The sequence below is a fragment of the Palaemon carinicauda genome, chromosome 17, assembly GCF_036898095.1.
Source record: "Palaemon carinicauda isolate YSFRI2023 chromosome 17, ASM3689809v2, whole genome shotgun sequence".
Lineage (NCBI taxonomy): Eukaryota > Metazoa > Arthropoda > Malacostraca > Decapoda > Palaemonidae > Palaemon > Palaemon carinicauda.
This window is the reverse complement of record NC_090741.1, coordinates 59,768,182-59,786,748: the sequence shown is the minus strand read 5'-3', so window position 1 is coordinate 59,786,748 and position 18,567 is coordinate 59,768,182. Positions and strand designations below refer to the sequence as shown.

The 18,567-nt window shown below is 39.4% G+C and overlaps 2 protein-coding genes across 5 annotated transcripts in view; one reads left to right on the top strand and one right to left on the bottom strand.

Annotated features, from left to right (window-relative positions):
• The window catches only part of Ppat-Dpck (Bifunctional Phosphopantetheine adenylyltransferase - Dephospho-CoA kinase), a 266,249-nt gene that overhangs the window by 146,572 nt on the left and 101,110 nt on the right, over positions 1-18,567 (bottom strand). The window lies entirely within an intron of this gene.
• The window catches only part of LOC137656798 (5'-3' exonuclease PLD3-like), an 85,769-nt gene that overhangs the window by 64,445 nt on the left and 2,757 nt on the right, over positions 1-18,567 (top strand). For all 4 annotated transcript variants that reach the window (XM_068391098.1, XM_068391099.1, XM_068391096.1 and 1 more), the window contains 6 exons: positions 6,747-6,869; positions 8,766-8,834; positions 9,988-10,119; positions 11,522-11,661; positions 14,190-14,355; positions 15,949-16,051. In XM_068391098.1, coding sequence (XP_068247199.1) covers positions 6,747-6,869; positions 8,766-8,834; positions 9,988-10,119; positions 11,522-11,661; positions 14,190-14,355; positions 15,949-16,051 — 733 coding nt within the window. The remainder of the gene's footprint in view (positions 1-6,746; positions 6,870-8,765; positions 8,835-9,987; positions 10,120-11,521; positions 11,662-14,189; positions 14,356-15,948; positions 16,052-18,567) is intronic.

The window sequence follows — 18,567 nt, the reverse complement described above, 5'->3', positions numbered from 1 at the left end:
TTTCAATATTAATCTTACCCGATAATCATGTAGCTGTCAACTCTGTTGCCGACAGAAATCTACGGTAGGGATACGCCAGCGATCGCTATACAGGTGGGGGTGAACACCACAGCGCCATCTGTGGTCAGGTACTCTAGTACTTCTTGTCAACACCACCTCAATTTTTCCTCTGTCGTGCCTCCGGCTAGACCTACATGGATACGCTGTTGATTCTGGAGTTATTGCTCACGATTTGGTGATGTATTTGCTCTAGAGTTTAGCCTTCGCTATTCAGGAAGCTATATCATTAGCTTAGCAAGTTTTTTGGAATTAATTTGATTTAATTTTTTATTTAATTTTGGTACGAAGAGAGTATGAACTCTCTTTCACTTTTAAATGGCCGACCCTTCCCTTAGACGGAAGTGTTGGTGTCGAAGAGAGTATAGACTCTTTTAATTTTGCTTAACAAAGTTATAGATTTATTTTATATCTCTCCGCCTTTTATAGGCCTCTTTGATTAACTTCCTTTTATTATAAACTTATTAAAATTAATTTTTATATTTGTTTATATTCGACCTTTCCTAATAGTAGGCGGTCTTTTCTTGGAACCGAAGTTAATTAACTTTGAGCCCGTCATTTCGTTTTTACCTGTTAACATATTATGCCATTTTAATGTTTTTGAAAGAATTTCTTTGCTAGTCTTGTACTGTTTTCAAAGTTGAACTAACGTTTTGTTTTGTCTCTGCAGTTGTTGACGTTCAGAACGTTCAACTTGCGCTCTATCGTTACGATAGAGAGAGAGTCTATCACGGTGTCACGTTGCAGTAAGAGTAAACCGATTCTAGCGTTTTGTTCATTCTTTCTTAGCTTAAATGGTTCTATTCTAATAAAGGAACTTTTTATTTGGGAAACCTTTCAGTTTTTTTCCTTTAACAATAATATGTTTTAACGATATATATTGGGCTCTTCTCTCAGGTGCTAAGTCAAGAGAGAGAGAGAGAGAGAGAGATAGAGACGGAGGGAGAGAGAGGAGGGTAAACGTTTCGTTCAAGCGGGTAACGTTGTTATCGTTTTTTGCTCTTCTCCCTAGTCTCTTTAGGGGAAGAAGGTAAACGTTTCTAGAGTTTTATTATTGTTCTCAGACTTTATGCGGTGAGAGATTTTAAACGTAGTTTATTTGATCTAGTGTTTAATCTCTTTTCCAGCCACTGAATTATTTATCTTTCATTATGTTTTTCTGTTACATTGTAATACTGTTTTCGCAATTACTAACTTTTAATGAAGGATAGAATTGCGTGTTTCAGGTACAAACCACTTAAAGTTTCGAGTTCAGTGAAATAAGTGCAAACAGAAAATCAAAAGTGATAAAGTGATAAGTGCATAGTGTTACAGTGTTGCGTTCGAGGGTTCGTCTGTTCGTGCCAGTTGTTCGCCTAGTCTGGGACCTCTTACAAGCTCCCAAGCCCAGGGGAGAAGTAATGTCGAAGGACTTATGGGTTCAGCAGGCCTTGATCGACGAACAGACGTTTCTCTCCGTGGTTTCGGGTGTAACCAACTCACGTAGCCGACGTGATCACCCCACCCACACAAAGACGAGAGAGCCCATTTATTCCTCGTCTGCGGAAGAGGTTTCTCGCAGAAACCATGGACCAAATCTTGCAGCTTTTAAGTGCAAGTCGGTCCCTTCCGCGCAAGTCCAACTCCTAGGTGGTGCCATTAGCACTGGGTCAGTTCGGACTTGCTGCAGTACGACAACTGCACACCTCCCAGAGAGGCAAGGTGGTATCGCAACAGACAGTAACTCCGTCTGTTACCGCACCAGCTGTTTTAGACCCTCAGTTTCAACGGACAGTAGCTCCGTTTGTTGTTGTCTTTCTTAAACTCTAGTGGTCTATGCTGCTGACAATGCAGTCTCAGCTTGCGGTGTTGATGCAGGAGTTTCAGGCAGAGAAGGTTAACACACCTCCTCCTGCGAGCGCTCCTCCACCTCTACGCAGTCCAGCCTGCCAGACGTATGATGTTGAGGTTCCTCAAGCTACCTCCATGCGTGAGCTGCCGCGTTGGGAGTTGCCAGATACCAGCTCTGTGCAGCAACCTCCCCTTTCCTTGAGGCAGGAGCCTCTTGCCACGCGGCAACCTCCTCAACACTTGAGGCAGGAGCCTTATGCTTTGCAGCAACCTCCTCTACCCTTGAGGTAGGAGCCTCTTGCGTTGCGACTACCTCCTCCATCCTCGAGGCAGCTACCTCTTGCGGTGCGACAACCTCCACCATCCTCGAGGCAGCAACCTCAACTCCACCTCTGCGCAGTCCACCCTGCCAGACGTATGATGTTGAGGTTCCTCAACCTACCTCCACGAGTGAGCTGCCGCATTGGGAGTTGCCAGATACCAGCGCTATGCAGCAACCTCTTGCGTTGCGGCAACCTCCACCATCCTTGAGGCAGCAACCTCAACTCTTGCGGCAGCCACCTCCACTCTTGAGGCAAGAACCTCAACTCTTGAATGGGCTCTCGTGGCATGGTTGGTTTCGACCTGGCCTTTCATTAGAAGGGGCTAGCGTTCGATCCCAAGTATGAGGTAGAAATTTATTTCTATTTGAACACGATGTTGTGTTGATATTTATCCATATTGACTCATTAGGGGTAATTTGAATGAATTACTACCAATTGTGTCACGTGGTGGCCCGGGGAAATCTGGTAAAACTCGCTGGTAAAGAGACTGATGTCTCACCAGGTAAATCCTCGGACAGCTAGATTAGTGTCAGGTTCAGATTTCTTTAAAAAATCCTCCTCTACCCATTTATGAGGAGCCTCATGCTATGCGGCATCCTCCTCAAACCATGAGGCAAAAGCCTCATGCTATGCGGCAACCGCCTCAACCCATGAGGCAGGAGCCTCATACTATGCGGCATCCTCCTCAACGCATGCGGCATAAGCCTCATCCCTTGCAGCTTGAGCCTCATCCCATACAGCATGAGCCTCATCCCATGCAGCATGAGCCTCATCCCATGCAGCATAAGCCGCACGCCATGCAACATGCTCTGCTTACCTTACAGCATGCTCTACATACAGCATGCTCTGCATACCTTACCGCATGCTTCTCAGTCACACATCTTTGGTTGTTGCCAACTCACTAGACTGTCAAGCAGTTTCATAACGTTGCCTTCTAGTCTGCTGCTTTTGCACCAGTGAAACCCTCACTGAGAGAACTTAGCTTTTCTCGGATATGGTTCCTGTAGATGAGAAAGTGCTATTCTCCCTCCTTCTGATTTTCCCTTGAGGACTCTGTCATTTGGAGAGGAGCCTTTAGCTGCTTAGCCTCCTATGGACTTTTATTTAAGCATAGCATGCTTCCAGGGAGGGTAATGGTTCCACTTCAGTCGCTAACCCCGTCTGTTACCACACCTGCTCCCATAGACCTTGAGCTGTGTTGCAAGACATGCAGTCCAAGCTTAGTCCTTGTTAGAGGATTTTTTGTTTACGGAGTCAGTGTGTCACTGGGAAGACGTTCAACAACCAGCAGAAGTGTCTTGTTGTGACGCAGTGCGGCAACCTCAGCAACCCGATAAGGAGTTGTCTGTACGACCCAGACAGTCTAGACAGCTTCGTGTTGTCACTGTACTTCCTCGCTTCCCCATGGTTGACAGTTCACAGACTGTGCAGCAGTACCATGATCTTGTGTCCGGCTCCGTCAGACGACTAGCTTTTAAGAGCTCCCACAAGTCGTCGCTGTCTGGAGATTCTCAGATGGACTATGGATCTGACCAAGGAACTGGGCCTCCTGGTCAATTTTGAGGAGTCCCAGCTCGTCCCATCCCAGACCATTGTCTACCTGGGTATGGATCTTCAGAGTCGAGCTTTTCGGGCTTTTCCGTCGACCCCAAAGATATACTAAGCCCTAGATTGCATCCAGAGCATGCTGAGAAGGAACCGATGCTCAGTCAGGTAGTGGATGAGTCTAACAGGGACACTTTCATCGCTGGCACTGTTCATCGAGTTAGGGAGACCCCACCTCCCCCCCTTCAGTATCATCTAGCGGCTCACTGGATAAAGGACATGACGCTAGAGACGATCTCGGTTCCTGTTTCCGAAGAGAGGAGGTCTACTCTCACGTGGTGAAAGAACAGCTTTCTTCTCAAGGAAGTCTACCTTTGGCTGTTCAGAAACCCGACCGCCGTCTCTTCTCTGACGCATCAGACACGGGCTGGGGTGCGACTTTGGACGGACAGGAATGCTCGGGAACATGGAATCAGGAGCTAAGGACACTTCACATCTATTGCAAGGAGCTGTTGGCGGTTCATCTGACCTTGATAAACTTCAAGTCCCTCCAGCTTAACAAGGTGGTGGAGGTGGACTCTGACAACACCACAGCCTTGGCTTACATCTCCAAGCAGGGAGGGACTCATTCGTGGAAGTTGTTCTAGATCGCAAGGGACCTCCTCATCTGGTTAAAAGATCGAAAGCTCACGCTGGTAACGAGGTTCATTCAGGGCGATATGAATGTCATGGCAGATCGCCTTAGCCGGAAGGGTCAGGTCATCCCCACAGAGTGGACCCTTCACAAGAATTTTTGCAGCAGACTTTGGGCCCTGTGGGGTCAGCCAACCATAGATCTGTTCGCTACCTCGATAACCTAGAGGCTCCCGTTGTATTGTTCTCCGATTCCAGACCCAGCAGCAGTTCACGTGGATGCTTTTCTGCTGGATTGGTCCCATCTCGACCTGTATGCATTCCCGCCGTTCAAGATTGTCAACAGGGTACTTCAGAAGTTCGCCTCTCGCAAAGGGACACGGCTGACGTTGGTTGGCTCCGCTCTGGCCCGCGAGAGAATGGTTCATAGAGGTACTGCAATGGCTGGTCGACATTCCCAGGACTCTTCCTCTAGGAGTGGACCTTCTACGTCTACCTCACGTAAAGAAGGTACATCCAAACCTCCACGCTCTTCGTCTAACTGCCTTCAGACTTTCGAAAGACTCTCAAGAGCTAGGGGCTTTTCGAAGGAGGCAGCCAGAGCGATTGCCAGAGCAAGGAGGACATCCACTCTCAGAGTCTATCAGTCTAAAGGGGAAGTCTTCCGAAGCTGGTACAAAGCCAATGCAGTTTCCTCATCCAGTACCACTGTAACCCAGATTGCTGACTTCCTGTTACATCTAAGGAACGTAAGATCCCTTTCAGCTCCTACGATTAAGGGTTACAGAAGTATGTTGGCAGCGGTCTTCCGCCACAGAGGCTTGGATCTTTCCACCAACAAAGATCTACAGGACCTCCTTAGGTCTTTTAAGACCTCAAAGGAACGTCGGTTGTCCACTCCAGGCTGGAATCTAGACGTGGTCCTAAGGTTCCTTATGTCATCAAGATTTGAACCTCTCCAATCAGCCTCTTTTAAGGACCTCACATTAAAAACTCTTTTCCTCGTGTGCTTGACATCAGCTAAAAGAGTAAGTGAGATCCACGCCTTCAGCAGGAACATAGTTTTCACATCTGAAACGGCTACATGTTCCTTGCAGCTCGGTTTTTTGCTAAAACGAGCTTCCTTCACGTCCTTGGCCTAAGTCGTTCGAGATCCCAAGCCTGTCCAACTTGGTGGGGGACGAACTGGAGAGAGTACTTTGCCCAGTTAGAGCTCTTAGGTACTATCTAAAAAGGTCATAACCTTTACGAGGACAATCAGAAGCCTTATGGTGGGCTATCAAGAAGCCTTCTCTTCCAAGGTCTAAGAACTCAGTTTCTTACCTATTCAGGCTCCTGATTAGGGAAGCACATTCTCATCTGAAGGAAGAAGACCTTGCTTTGCTGAAGGTAAGGACACATGAAGTGAGAGCTGTGGCTACTTCAGTGGCCCTCAAACAGAACCGTTCTCTGCTGAGTGTTATGGATGCAACCTATTGGAGAAGCAAGTCAGTGTTCGCATCATTCTATCTCAAAGATGTCCAGTCTCTTTACGAGAACTGCTACACCCTGGGACCATTCGTAGCAACGAATGCAGTAGTAGGCGGGGGCTCAGCCACTACATTCCCATAATCCCATAACCTTTTTAACCTTTCTCTTGAATACTTTTTATGGGTTGTACGGTTGGCTAAGAAGCCTTCCACATCCTTGTTGATTTGGCGGGTGGTCAATTCTTTCTTGAGAAGCGCCGAGGTTAAAGGTTGTGATGAGGTCCTTTAGTATGGGTTGCAGCCCTTTATACTTCAGCACCTAAGAGTCGTTCAGCATCCTAAGAGGACCGCTACGCTCAGTAAGAAAGACGTACTTAATAAAGGCAGAGTAATGGTTCAAGTCGTCTTCCTTACCAGGTACTTATTTATTTTATGATATTTTTGAATAACTAATAAAATAAAATACGGGATACTTAGCTTCTGTGTTAACATGTATGCTGGTCTCCACCCACCACCCTGGGTGTGAATCAGCTACATGATTATCGGGTAAGATTAATATTGAAAAATTTTATTTTCATTAGTAAAATAAATTTTTGAATATACTTACCCGATAATCATGATTTAATTGACCCACCCTTCCTCCCCATAGAGAACCAGTGGACCGAGGAAAAAATTGAGGTGGTGTTGACAAGAAGTACTAGAGTACCTGACCACAGATGGCGCTGTGGTGTTCACCCCCACCTGTATATCGATCGCTGGCGTATCCCTACCGTAGATTTCTGTCGGCAACAGAGTTGACAGCTACATGATTATCGGGTAAGTATATTCAAAAATTTATTTTACTAATGAAAATAACATATTTATCTTATAAAAATGTTTTACATCATAGGTTAGAAGTGTTGACTTCGATCGACTGGTCGGGGGAGGAGTGTTGCATACCAAGATGTGGGTGGTTGATGGCAAGCACATATATTTAGGCAGTGCCAACATGGACTGGCGATCTCTCACACAGGTATGGCTCTTGATGTCTTGACTGTAGTTATTAATAATTTGAGGCTCTGCCCATATTTTTTATCATCATTGTAATGATTGCTTAAAGTAATTTTATTCATACACTGGTATACACTGAGTCCCTTTGATGAACCTTTGATTTGCGAATTTCCAAAGATGCAAATGTGCATGTACAATAGATTAGAAATTATTTAATTTAGTCCAAAATAAAAATGAGACTACATCAGTTTAGTGAGATCAGTGTTATTATATGGACATGCGTCATGGTATGACAATGAAACAATCTCCAATAGATTTAGTAGATTTGAGAACAAAGTCCTCAGAAGGATATTGAGAGTTAAATGGCAGAACAGGATTAGAAATGAAACTGTAAGAGTGCTATATGTGTATGAGATCATGATGAGGGGTAGATGGAGATGGTTTGGACATGTTCTTTGCACTCCCCAAGAGAGATTAGTTCACCAAATGTTTAGCTGAGCTCCACAAGGCACTAGAAGAGTTGGAAAATCCAGGCCAACATGGCTGAGGACTATGAAGCATGAAGTAGGAGATGATGAATGGAGAAGTATTGTACTAAAAGTTCAAGATAGAGACGACTGGCAAAATCTAACCAAGGCCCTTTGTGTCAAAAGGCATAGATGATGATGATGATGAGTTGAATAGAAAATTATGCAGCTGTGGTAGGTTAATTTGTGTCTCTGACACTTTGTGGTGTATATAACATTGTTACAGTACTGTTTATTCTCAGTTAAGTGGCCTTTATCAACAAGCTAGGTTGTTGATTGCATACAATGTTGTACATTGCATAATTTTCTATTGGCATTACAATACTGCATTATTTTAAACTGATAGTGCATGTGCACTGTATATGAAGAAGTCAATACAGTTGTATTCATTTTCTAATTTAATATACAATATTTGTATCCAATTTTATTAGGGACAAGAGGCTGTAGGAATATGTAATGTATTTATAGGCTAATTTGCTAGAATTAATAAGATCAGCTGAAAAAAATGCACTGGGGAAAAAAAGAACTTTTACTTATTAATTGTTAAAAGTCTAAGGAAATCAGAAAATAAAATACATGATTAGATTTTCATGTACAGTATTTAATTTTTTAAAAAGATGTAGGAATTCTTGATACCTATATAGACTTGCTTGTTCTCTCAGTTACTGTGAGCGCTGAATAGGCTCCCAGGTCCCGGTGCCTGGCAAAATGGGCCAAATTCATAAATCCATATGGTAGGCCAACGATGCAGGACTTGCAGTCTTTTCAGCATGTGAATTTTCCCTTGAAAGCCATATCCTCCATATCTTGAGGTTGCTGTGGCCTGATTGGTAATGTCTCTGCCTGGTGTTTGCTAGTCGGGGGTTAGAGTCCTGCTCAGACTCGCTAGTGCTATTAGTGTCTGTAACCTTAACATCCTTGTGAGCTAAGGTTGGGGGGTTTGGGGGAGCCTATAGGTCTATCTGCCGAGTCATCAGCAGCCACTGCCTAGCCCTCTCTGGTCCTAGCTTGGGTGGAGAGGAGGCCTGGGTGCTGGTCATATAATATATGGTCAGTCTCTGAGGCATTGTCCTGATTGCTAGGGCAATGTCACTCTCCCTTGCCTCTGCCATTCATGAGCGACTTTTAAAATTTTAAACCTTTAAAACCTACAATGGTTTCAGGTTTTTTTCCTGCGAGCTATTATAATAAAGGATGAATATTGCAAAATTTATAGCCCCTTTTGGTTTCTTTAAGAGTTGTAATTATTAAACAAGAACATATGAATATTGACACTTGATTTCTGTGTATTTATATATAATTAATACTACAGTATATTACAAAGATGCAATCAGGAGTATATTTCTTCAAGGACAAAAGTAACTACTATATAGCACTCACATTCATTTCAGGTTAAAGAAGTTGGTGTAGTCATCAACAACTGCCCTTGTTTGGCTGCAGATATGAGCAAAATTTTTGAGGTAAGAAAAATTATAATTTATTTTAGAACTGTTCCATAACTTTCAATGTTCCCTAATATTACAATCTTTTGTTTAATTAACAGAAGATGTGTAATAGCACAGTGCATGTAACCCTTGGAGCTTTAGGTATTCATTGTTTACCTGTGCCTTGTGTGTATTTGCAGAGCTTGTTAACAGCCGAGTAGAAATCTCCAAAGTGTTTCCTTCATTCATTTTTCTAGTATCATTCTTACAGCATTTTCATTCTTTTATCTCCTTTCTTAAGTTATTTGTGATTTTGTCTTTGCTTTATGACATACTATTAACTTAAACCTTCCCTCTTTAGTAGTGCACCTTTGCCTTAAGATTTTTGTATTTATGAGCAATATTGTAGCATTCTATTCCTTTGATAAGTAGCATTGAAGAAATCTAAGCAAAAGATCTCCCTCCTTGTAAAAGTTTGGCCAGGCAATTATAAAGAAGTCCAACATTCGTAGATGCAAACACAAATCCAACGGAAAATAATAAGAGATATGATAAAGAAATATTATAATAAAAACAATGTATCATTCATCCATCCATCCATATACCAAAGGCACTTCCCCCAATTTTGGGGGGTAGCCGACATCAACAAGAACAAAACAAAAAAGGGGACCTCTACTCTCTATGTTCCTCCAGCCTAACCAGGGACTCAGCCGAGTTCAGCTGGTACTGCTAGGGTGCCATAACGACATTTGTAAACCTGATATCTATTTCATATAGGAAAACTGACTATTTGTTGACTTTTGTTGCTGGAAATCATAGGCGTGGGAATCTATAATTGAATTGAATAACCATACTTCAGTTAACCCTTTTACCCCCAGGCTATTTGGAACTTTACAACCCTTAACCCCCAGGCATTTTTTTTTTTTCAAGCACATTTTGCAATATAAATTTTTTAAATTGCTCTAACAGCCCTAATTTTCATCATGGAGAGGTCAGGTTGGTCTCAGTCTTTTGGAAAATGCCTGAAGTTTCTCATAAAGTTAAAAATTTAAGTAGCAGTTTTTAGCAAGGACATACCAGTACGTCCATGGAGGTAAAGGGATGAGTTTTGTGAAATGTACCAGTACGTATATTGGGGGTAAAAGGGTTAAATTAAGAAATTAATTTGATCTCATCACAATTTTTGCAGGTTTATTGGCAGTTGGGTGAAGATGGATCCACAATCCCACCTGCCTGGCCACGAGATCTTCAGACAGATTTTAACATCGAGAACCAGATGTCCATAGCTTTGAGTGGAACATTGGTCAATACGTACCTCTCGGTATGATGATAATTTAATCATTTGAAATATAGAATTTTCTGTTCTTTTGATTACTGTTTATGTGTAGTCTGTTGTAAATTACAAACCTACAACTATACTTTACTGAAAATACCACTTTTCGGTTCTTTTCAACTTATTGTAACATCCACCAATGAAGTTAGAAGGAAGTTATGTTTTCGCCCATTTGTGTTTGTGTGTGAACAGCTTCCTGGCCACAAATTTAATTGTAGAGTAATGAAACTTGCAGGGATTAACTGTTATGTAAAAAGCTGGAAATTATTAAATTTTGGAAGGTTAAGGTCAAAGGTCAAGGTGACGGTCAAGCAAAATGTCCAATTCACGTAATCAGCCACAAGTTTGGACATCGTTGTCACAGACACTTCAAACTTTGTTCATATTTGAGCATATAAAAATCCACACCAATTATTAGACGTTAAGGTCAAAAGTCAAGGACGAGAAATAAGCTGCCACGGCGGAGGTCTGCGCTCTACTGAGTGCTTCCTCTAGTTACTAGAGGTGTTTTACCAGCCTAATAAGTTAAGCACTACTCTTACATTGCTGGCCTGTTATGAACATACTGCATGTTTTTTGATACACACTGTTATACTTTACATGGAATTACAGAACTTAAAATATTTCACTAAATAAAATGGAAGCTTAACCTACTGAAGATGTCCTGCCCATCTTTTAAGTTATTCTTATTTATGCTGAAATTATAGTATCAGTTCTTATTTTACTGACTTTCACTAAGTAATGTTATTAGAAAGCAATAGCAGGTTTATATATTCGTGCTACATTATTATTATTATTATTATTATTATTATTATTATTATTATTATTATTTGCTAAGCTGCAACCCCAGTTGGAAAAGCAGGATGCCACAAGCCCAGGGGCTCCAACAGGGAAAACAGCCCAGTGAGGAAAGGAAACAAGGAAAAAATTTTTTAAGAACAGCAACAACACCAAAACAAATATTTCCTATATAAACTAAAAAACTTTAACAAAACAAGGAGGAGGAGAAACAAGAGAGAACAGAGTGCCCGAGTGTACCCTCAAGCAAGAGAACTCTAACCCAAGGCAGTGGAAGACCATGGTACAGAGATTATGGCACTTCCCAAGACTAGATAACAATGGTTTCATTTCGGAGTGTCCTTCTCCTAGAAGAGCTGCTTACCATAGCTAAAGTCCCTTCTACCCTTACCAAGAGGAAAGTTGCCACTGACCGATTACAGTGCAGTAGTTAACCCCTTGAGAGAAGAAAAATTGTTTGGTAATCTCAGTGTTGTATATGAACCATTTCAGTATTTCAAGATTTTTTTGTGATGTAATGAAGTATGTTGATGTTAATTGACAATATGAAACTTCAAAGAGTTTGTTCATCAGTAATTCTGCTTCTTTGCAGAGTTCGCCGCCACCGTTTTGCCCAAAGGGAAGAAGTAATGACATTGATGCAATAGTGGATGTGATTAACAAGGCTGAAAAGTTTATCTATATAGCTGTCATGGATTACTTCCCAAGAATGCTGTATTCAAAGAAGAAAAGGTACGCACTGCAGTATCCAGTACAGTAGTATGGAATTTTGTTTGTTCTCATGTCTGTACAGGAAACTCCCTAAAAGATATAGTGTACAGTAATACCTCACGATACGAAAAATTCATGATACAAAGAGATACGATTTTTTTGCCTCATATTATGAAAAACCCGTCATAACAAACGAGATTCGCTCTGCCGCCAAAAAATTATTTCAAAATTCACGCTCCACAAAACTGTAAACTCGCCACCATCGTCCTGCTCTCCCATTGGTTATCTCCCTACCTTGATGCTAGTTACCACTTTAAGATACTGCTCTCCTATTACCGGTATATATCAGGAAGTACACAATGAACAGTACTGTAATGTGTGCATGTACAGTATGTACGTATGCACAATGCTACTAGTAACATATTTTTTCCTTTTAATGGCATGATTATTTACAATTAAATTTATATCAATAAGTACACTCTTAAATTACTGAAAACACAACGAGCAGAATTGTATTGTATGTACCAACACACACTGCTACTATGCATATCAAATACATTAGCGATATATTTTTCTTTCATTTCGGTAAATAAATAACAGATCGTAACATATTTTTTTCCTTTTAATGTCATGATTAATTTTATATCAATAAGTATATTTTTGAAAATAAAAAACACAGTGATTATTACTGTATTGTGTGTATGTACAGTATGTGCATATACACAATACTGCTATGTTATATCAAAACATTAGCAATATATTTTTCTTTCACTTCGGTAAAGAATTAACAGTTAAACGACTATTTACTGAACAATTAAAGTTTATTCATTCTACAAAGTAAGGTACACGTACGTATTAACATCAACGAATCTGGCTTGTATTACAATAAAATAGCTTAAAAATATATGTGTAAAGAAAACAGGTAGGTTATTTATTGATGTATCACCAATGAATATTAATTCTATTACTGAACAATAAGTTAGCTTCAGTTAAAAATATTTGACTTGAAGAAAACAGTTTAGTTATACATGATAGAAAACATACCTCTCTACAATAAGGGTAACATTAACAAAGTACTGTATATTTTGTATATGTTTAGTATTGTACTGTACAGTACAGTATTATTTTCCATATATTATTGCATTCTGTTCTAATAACTATTTCATTTGCGGGTATTAATAGTTAGGCTAGGTATATTGAATGATTCAAATGTATTTGGCTGTATTTCATTGTGGTTATAGCATTATTAAAAGATTTAATGTGGTGCTTTTGTAAGGCTTAGAACAAATTAGGCGATTTGCATGTAAAACTGCCCTCATTACATGAAAGACACTCCAAAACGAAATAATTTTGTATCTAGAGGTATTACAGTACCGTACTTAATTTTCCTAGCCAAGTTTTACACCAATATTCCTCTCTCTGACTACTTATGCACCACAGCAATGTCTTTATTTTTTATTTACACATTACTGTACTCTAGCTTTCTTGTCAGCATTAAGACAAGCGAATGCTGGAAATCCATAAATTTTGCTGCACCCTTTATGGAACTCCCAGACCCTTTATCTCTTTATATAACTAGAACAAACTTGTGCACCTCAGTCTTAAGAGACAAGACAAAACTAATAGAATTCATACATATGAAGGCATTCAGTTTTATAACATCAACTGGCAAAGAAAAAATGCCATCATTATACTAGTGCTTAAATATTCACTTGTATACAAATACCTTTCCCTTGTTATACAAATTGAGCAAAGCTGTGGAAGTCCGAACAACTTCCCTTGGGATTGCCAAAGTTGGTTTAACTTTGACCAAAAAAGAGGATTGGTATTACCCGTGGTGAGATTTGGGGCTGGAATGACCAACACAAAATAGAGACAATATGCCAGCAGAACTACAATGGAAGTCGTTCTAAAATTGTTGAAACAGAGAAAGCCTGTCGAAGACCGAGCTTAAGGAAGTTTAAGATGGGGGATCCTGATACCTCGTGAACCTGTTGGTCTTAATACCAGAGAGGTTGACGGCCTGTGCAGTAAAGGTCAGTGAGTGAGACACTTCTCTGTGACCATGTGTGCTGTATTTAGTCCTATATAACTGTGCTTGTATTTCCAATTAAGGTGCATTTACAATTATACAAGTCTGAATGCTTCTTAACTGAAAAGACATGAAAGCATCGAGTTATACCAGAACAGTGTAATGCACTTGGTTATATAACAGGGGAGAGTAATTTGAAATTTGGTGTTACTGTATACATGTGAATTTTCAAGTCCTGTGTATTTCTATGATAAATTTTTGCCTTTGCTTTCAAGGTCTATTCTGTATTTTGTGTTATATGATTTTGAGTAAATACCCATATATATTGGTTTATGGAATTCCAGGCCTTCAGGAAATAATTAGATTCTTGAATAGCTATCTTGCAAATGATAAGGTCTGACTGTACATATGTATACTTATCTAACATTTGATATTGAAAAATGTATTAAAAATACTGTATCCCAGATATTTATGACTTTCAGACCTCTATTCAACTAGAGCATTTTTTAAAATTTAGGTTTTGGCCCGTCATTGACGACCGTTTACGAGCCGCAGCTATGGAACGGGGCGTTCGCGTTCGTATCCTGGGATCACACTGGAATCATACAAGACCTGATATGGTAAATTATCTGCAGTCACTACAGGCTTTGTCGTCTCCTGCAACACGGATGGATATAGAAACGGTGAGTGCTTAAAAGTATTTTTTTAATTACGTTTAGTTTTATATTAAATTGTTTTTTTTTTACTTTCCTGTTGTGCCAAACTGCAGTGGAAGACATGGAAAGTTTGTAATATTATATATTATACAATTCAGTATACATAAAGATACTTCTGTTAATGTGGAGAAAGTTTAATCAGATTAAACCTTAACATATTTCTAAATTCTAGTATCTGTAGTGTATACATGAAAGATATTTTTTTTTTTTTATTGTTATGGTAGTCAAATTTTACAGTATACCTATCGTGGTATGTAGTTTTTTTCTGTAATAAAAATATATTTGCTTTAAATCTGCCTGAGATATGAGATAAAATTGTACATTTTAGTAAGTGCTAAACTAGAAATATTACTTTATGACTATTGATAATGTCAGAAAACTTGGCTCTCAAACTGAAGGCACTTATTTGGGATATCTTAGCGCAGAAACTAACAGATAGGCCTTCGCTTGTTTCTATTGCATGAATGAATAAATTTTCTTTACAATGTCATATAATTTTATATAATTACCATACACCTAAATAAGACGAGAGAAAACTGCTAATAACTGAACATGAAATAAGTCCAATTTGCCTCAAAGGGAGTAGAAATATCCGGCGTAGAATATGTCAAAGGGTTAAGTATAAGCTATTAGGTTTAATTTCGTAAAAAACCTTTAAGAAGTTCCCCCATTAGAGGAAGCATAGGTGCTATCTTACAGATGCCAAAGTAACACTTGCTAGCCTTTCAGCAACCTCTAATGGAGTTGCCATAAATGTAAATTGATTCTTCAAGACCAGAGTTAATCAGAGATGAAAGAGTAATCAGTGATGGTAAGGCATGAAAGAGATTGGCTGATGGATAAATAAATGAAAATTTTTTATTATTTATTTATTAGCAAAAGAAAATATATGAAATGAAGTGGAGTTCTGACAATCAATAAGGAGGGCGAGTAGAGAATGAGAGAGCAATACCTAGGTGAGTACCTACAGAAATGAGTAAGAACATTGGATGGCAATGGTCAAAGGAGACTACAGTACTGTACATTACTGCGTTTTCATAGATTTAAAATTCTCTGGCATCCTGACATCGTAGGTCATTGATGCCGATATTGTCTGTTATATATTAAGAATAAAAGAGTATTCCATTTAAAATCATAAAAGCAAAGATATCCTCACAAAATTTAAATTTAAATAGATTTCAGAAGACCCGCTTTGGAAATAAATCTAAAAATACTTCTGGCATAGTACAGCACATTCTGTACAAGAATCTTGGCAAGGATGAACCTGTCATTCTCAGCTCGAGCCTAAAACAGATATCTATTTCTTAAGGTGCTATAAGTGGGGCATCCGGTCAAAAAATACCTCAATGTCAAGGGTACCAAACAGTCGTCACAATATGGCTACTGTATTTTGAAGTGCATAAAGTTCATTTAACAGATCCTTAGGCATTTCTACCTACTCACAACTGGAGATTAAATATCAAAACTAATAAAAGATTCTTTGAGATCCAACAGAGAGGGGAGTAAATATCAACAACTTGAGACATAACAGTGTTTTAATGGTGAACTTTTCTCTTGCAGCGGTTATTTGTGGTGCCAGCATACACAGAGGAACAAAGAGAAATTCCTTTTGGAAGAGTGAATCATAACAAGTATATGGTAACTGACAATACTGCATATATTGGTGAGTTGATTTTTGTATATTACTTCCTATTCTATTTATTTAAAACTTTATCCTATTTTTTTTAACAATAAGTAACATGTATAATATTCATTATAAACAAATGAAAAATTAAATTATTTAGTAAATACTGCAATGTTATATATCTCAGCAAGAGCAACTGATGAGTAGGGTGCTGCAGAGAAATCAATAACAAAGTAGCTTCCTTGTACCTACTAACAACAGTGCAGAGCATCTGCAGCTATTGTAGCAGAGTGACAGCAACCATTTAGACATTATTTTTTTTTTTTTTGACCAAACAAAGGTAGTGATAGCAATATCAGTTGTGGAAATCTGGTTTTCATGTCTTTATACCTCTGGTTGTAGCTACCTGTCTACAGCATCCAGCACTGTATTGTTTTGAGCAACACCTCTGGTTCAACTCTGGTCCCTATCTCTAGTGTTTTGTCCCTGTTTCATTTATGCTTCAGATCAATTTAAGTACAGATCAGGACCATTTTCATTAGCAGCAACCAAGGAAGAGGATTTCTCAGAGGACATAGATAGTATCAGGGAAGGGACTATGTCAGACATTTCACTCTTGTGCCAGAGAAACTTCACAAACTCCTACTTTTATCCAATACCTGTCAATTCATGCTGTCCACTCAGGATCATCCTGTAGGCAGCTCACTTATTGACCATCACATATCTGTCAAATACAACTCGTGGCCTGCATCGGCATTCCATCATATACCTGTACTGTATCTGTCACATACTTGCAAGACATCAATAGGCCTATGTACAGATTTTTCAAACACTTATTGATAGACAGAACTTTTTGTCCCTTTCCTGCTGTAAAAATCTGATTTTTGTCCTTAATGATATTCATTTCAATCTTGGCTTTTGTTCTTGACTAATGTTTACTTCAAACCTTCAATAGAAGTGGATATCACCTGCAATTCTTGACTTGCAACCCGGTCATAATTTTGCTAACAAGCACCTCTCTTCTTTTTCTTGTTTCCAGGATTTAACTTTAAATTAAAAGACCCTGGGTGAACTTGTTTTGATTATACAATGCTTCTGAGTTTTTTCAGTACGGTGTACACTACAATTATTTTCATTATTTTGACTGTTGCCTAATCATCTGGATTAAACAGGTTAAGGATAAGAATGACCTGGGGCCTAACTTTTTTCATTCAATAGTATGCAGTATGTAGTACAGCACAACAAGTGAGATAGTTTCTTTAGGAAAATTATTCACTGATCCATTTAATGTCCTCCTCCTGCAACCTTTCAGAAAAGTCTTCTTTTTATCAGCTTCCCAATTTCTTGTGCTACCATGGATTTCTCACTGTTATTAAGGACCGGATGGCAAGATCAATCTATCACTACATATTGAGCCTTAGGCACAATTCTGGTCTCTCCTTTTCCCCTGAAGAGAAGCTTTTTTCTCTCCACCTGTTGCAGAAACCTTGATTATAAGGTGCTTATATCATTATTCAATTTCTGTTGGAGTTTTTATTTAAAAAACCAAGGTTTAAGGAACTTACAGGGTGTTTTTTCTAAGCTAGAAATCAGAATTACCAGCAGGATGGGTAACCTTTCACTTTGATTTCAATTTTGGTATTGTCTTCTGAAATTTGTTTTTAATCTCCATCTCACCAAGCCTCAGTCTGTACTCAACTTATTGTTCTCCCTAGGTACAGTTTCTGAGACCCTTAATTACTTGGAACTAATAGTAAGTTTTCTCCTGCAAGTATCACAGTTTTCCCTTCCTACCACAAGCAATCAAAAATGAACTAGTGGGATCTTTGTGAGAGGAATACCTCCATGTATTTCCCCTTGTTTCTCTTGAACCATGTATCATTACTCCCAAATTTATTTGGACCAGCTTCGTAAGAGGAAAGTCTGATTCATTGGGCTGGTTAATCTCCTCCACTTCAATAATAAGAGTGTCATGACTGAGGGCTTGGGAGAAACATGTTAAGATGGGGAAGATCAATAGGGAGGCAGATTCAGATAGCAAGATAAGGTGAAGGATCAAATGGAGAAAAGAGGTTAGGTTGAAGAGGATGCCTTTGATAGAAGGCATTGGAGAGGCCGTATCAGGCAACCGATCACTTATTGTAGGGATAACAGTGGGAAAGAAGATTTCAATGATAAAACCCGCTTTTACTTTGGTTTTAGGTGACTCGGCATCCTGGCTCATCACTGTCTATTGATGGTCAATGATGGACCTGTGTTTTCCCATCTTCATTCGTCAACTCGAAGGAATGCCTGCCAAGCTCATTCTAGGTTTTATGCAGAAAGTCCATTTCTTAACCTAATATTATGCCATCTTAAAGGTGACTGGGGTTAATTGGGAGGCACACTAGGTTTGGGTTATGTTATAATAACCAGAGCTGTTGGTTTGAATTTTTATGTTGGTTTTACCAGACTTAAAGGTTTAAGATTCAAAGGCCGCTCATGAATGGCAGAGGCCAAGGACAGTAACATTGCCCTATCAAGTAGGACAATGCCCTAGAGACTGACTATATATA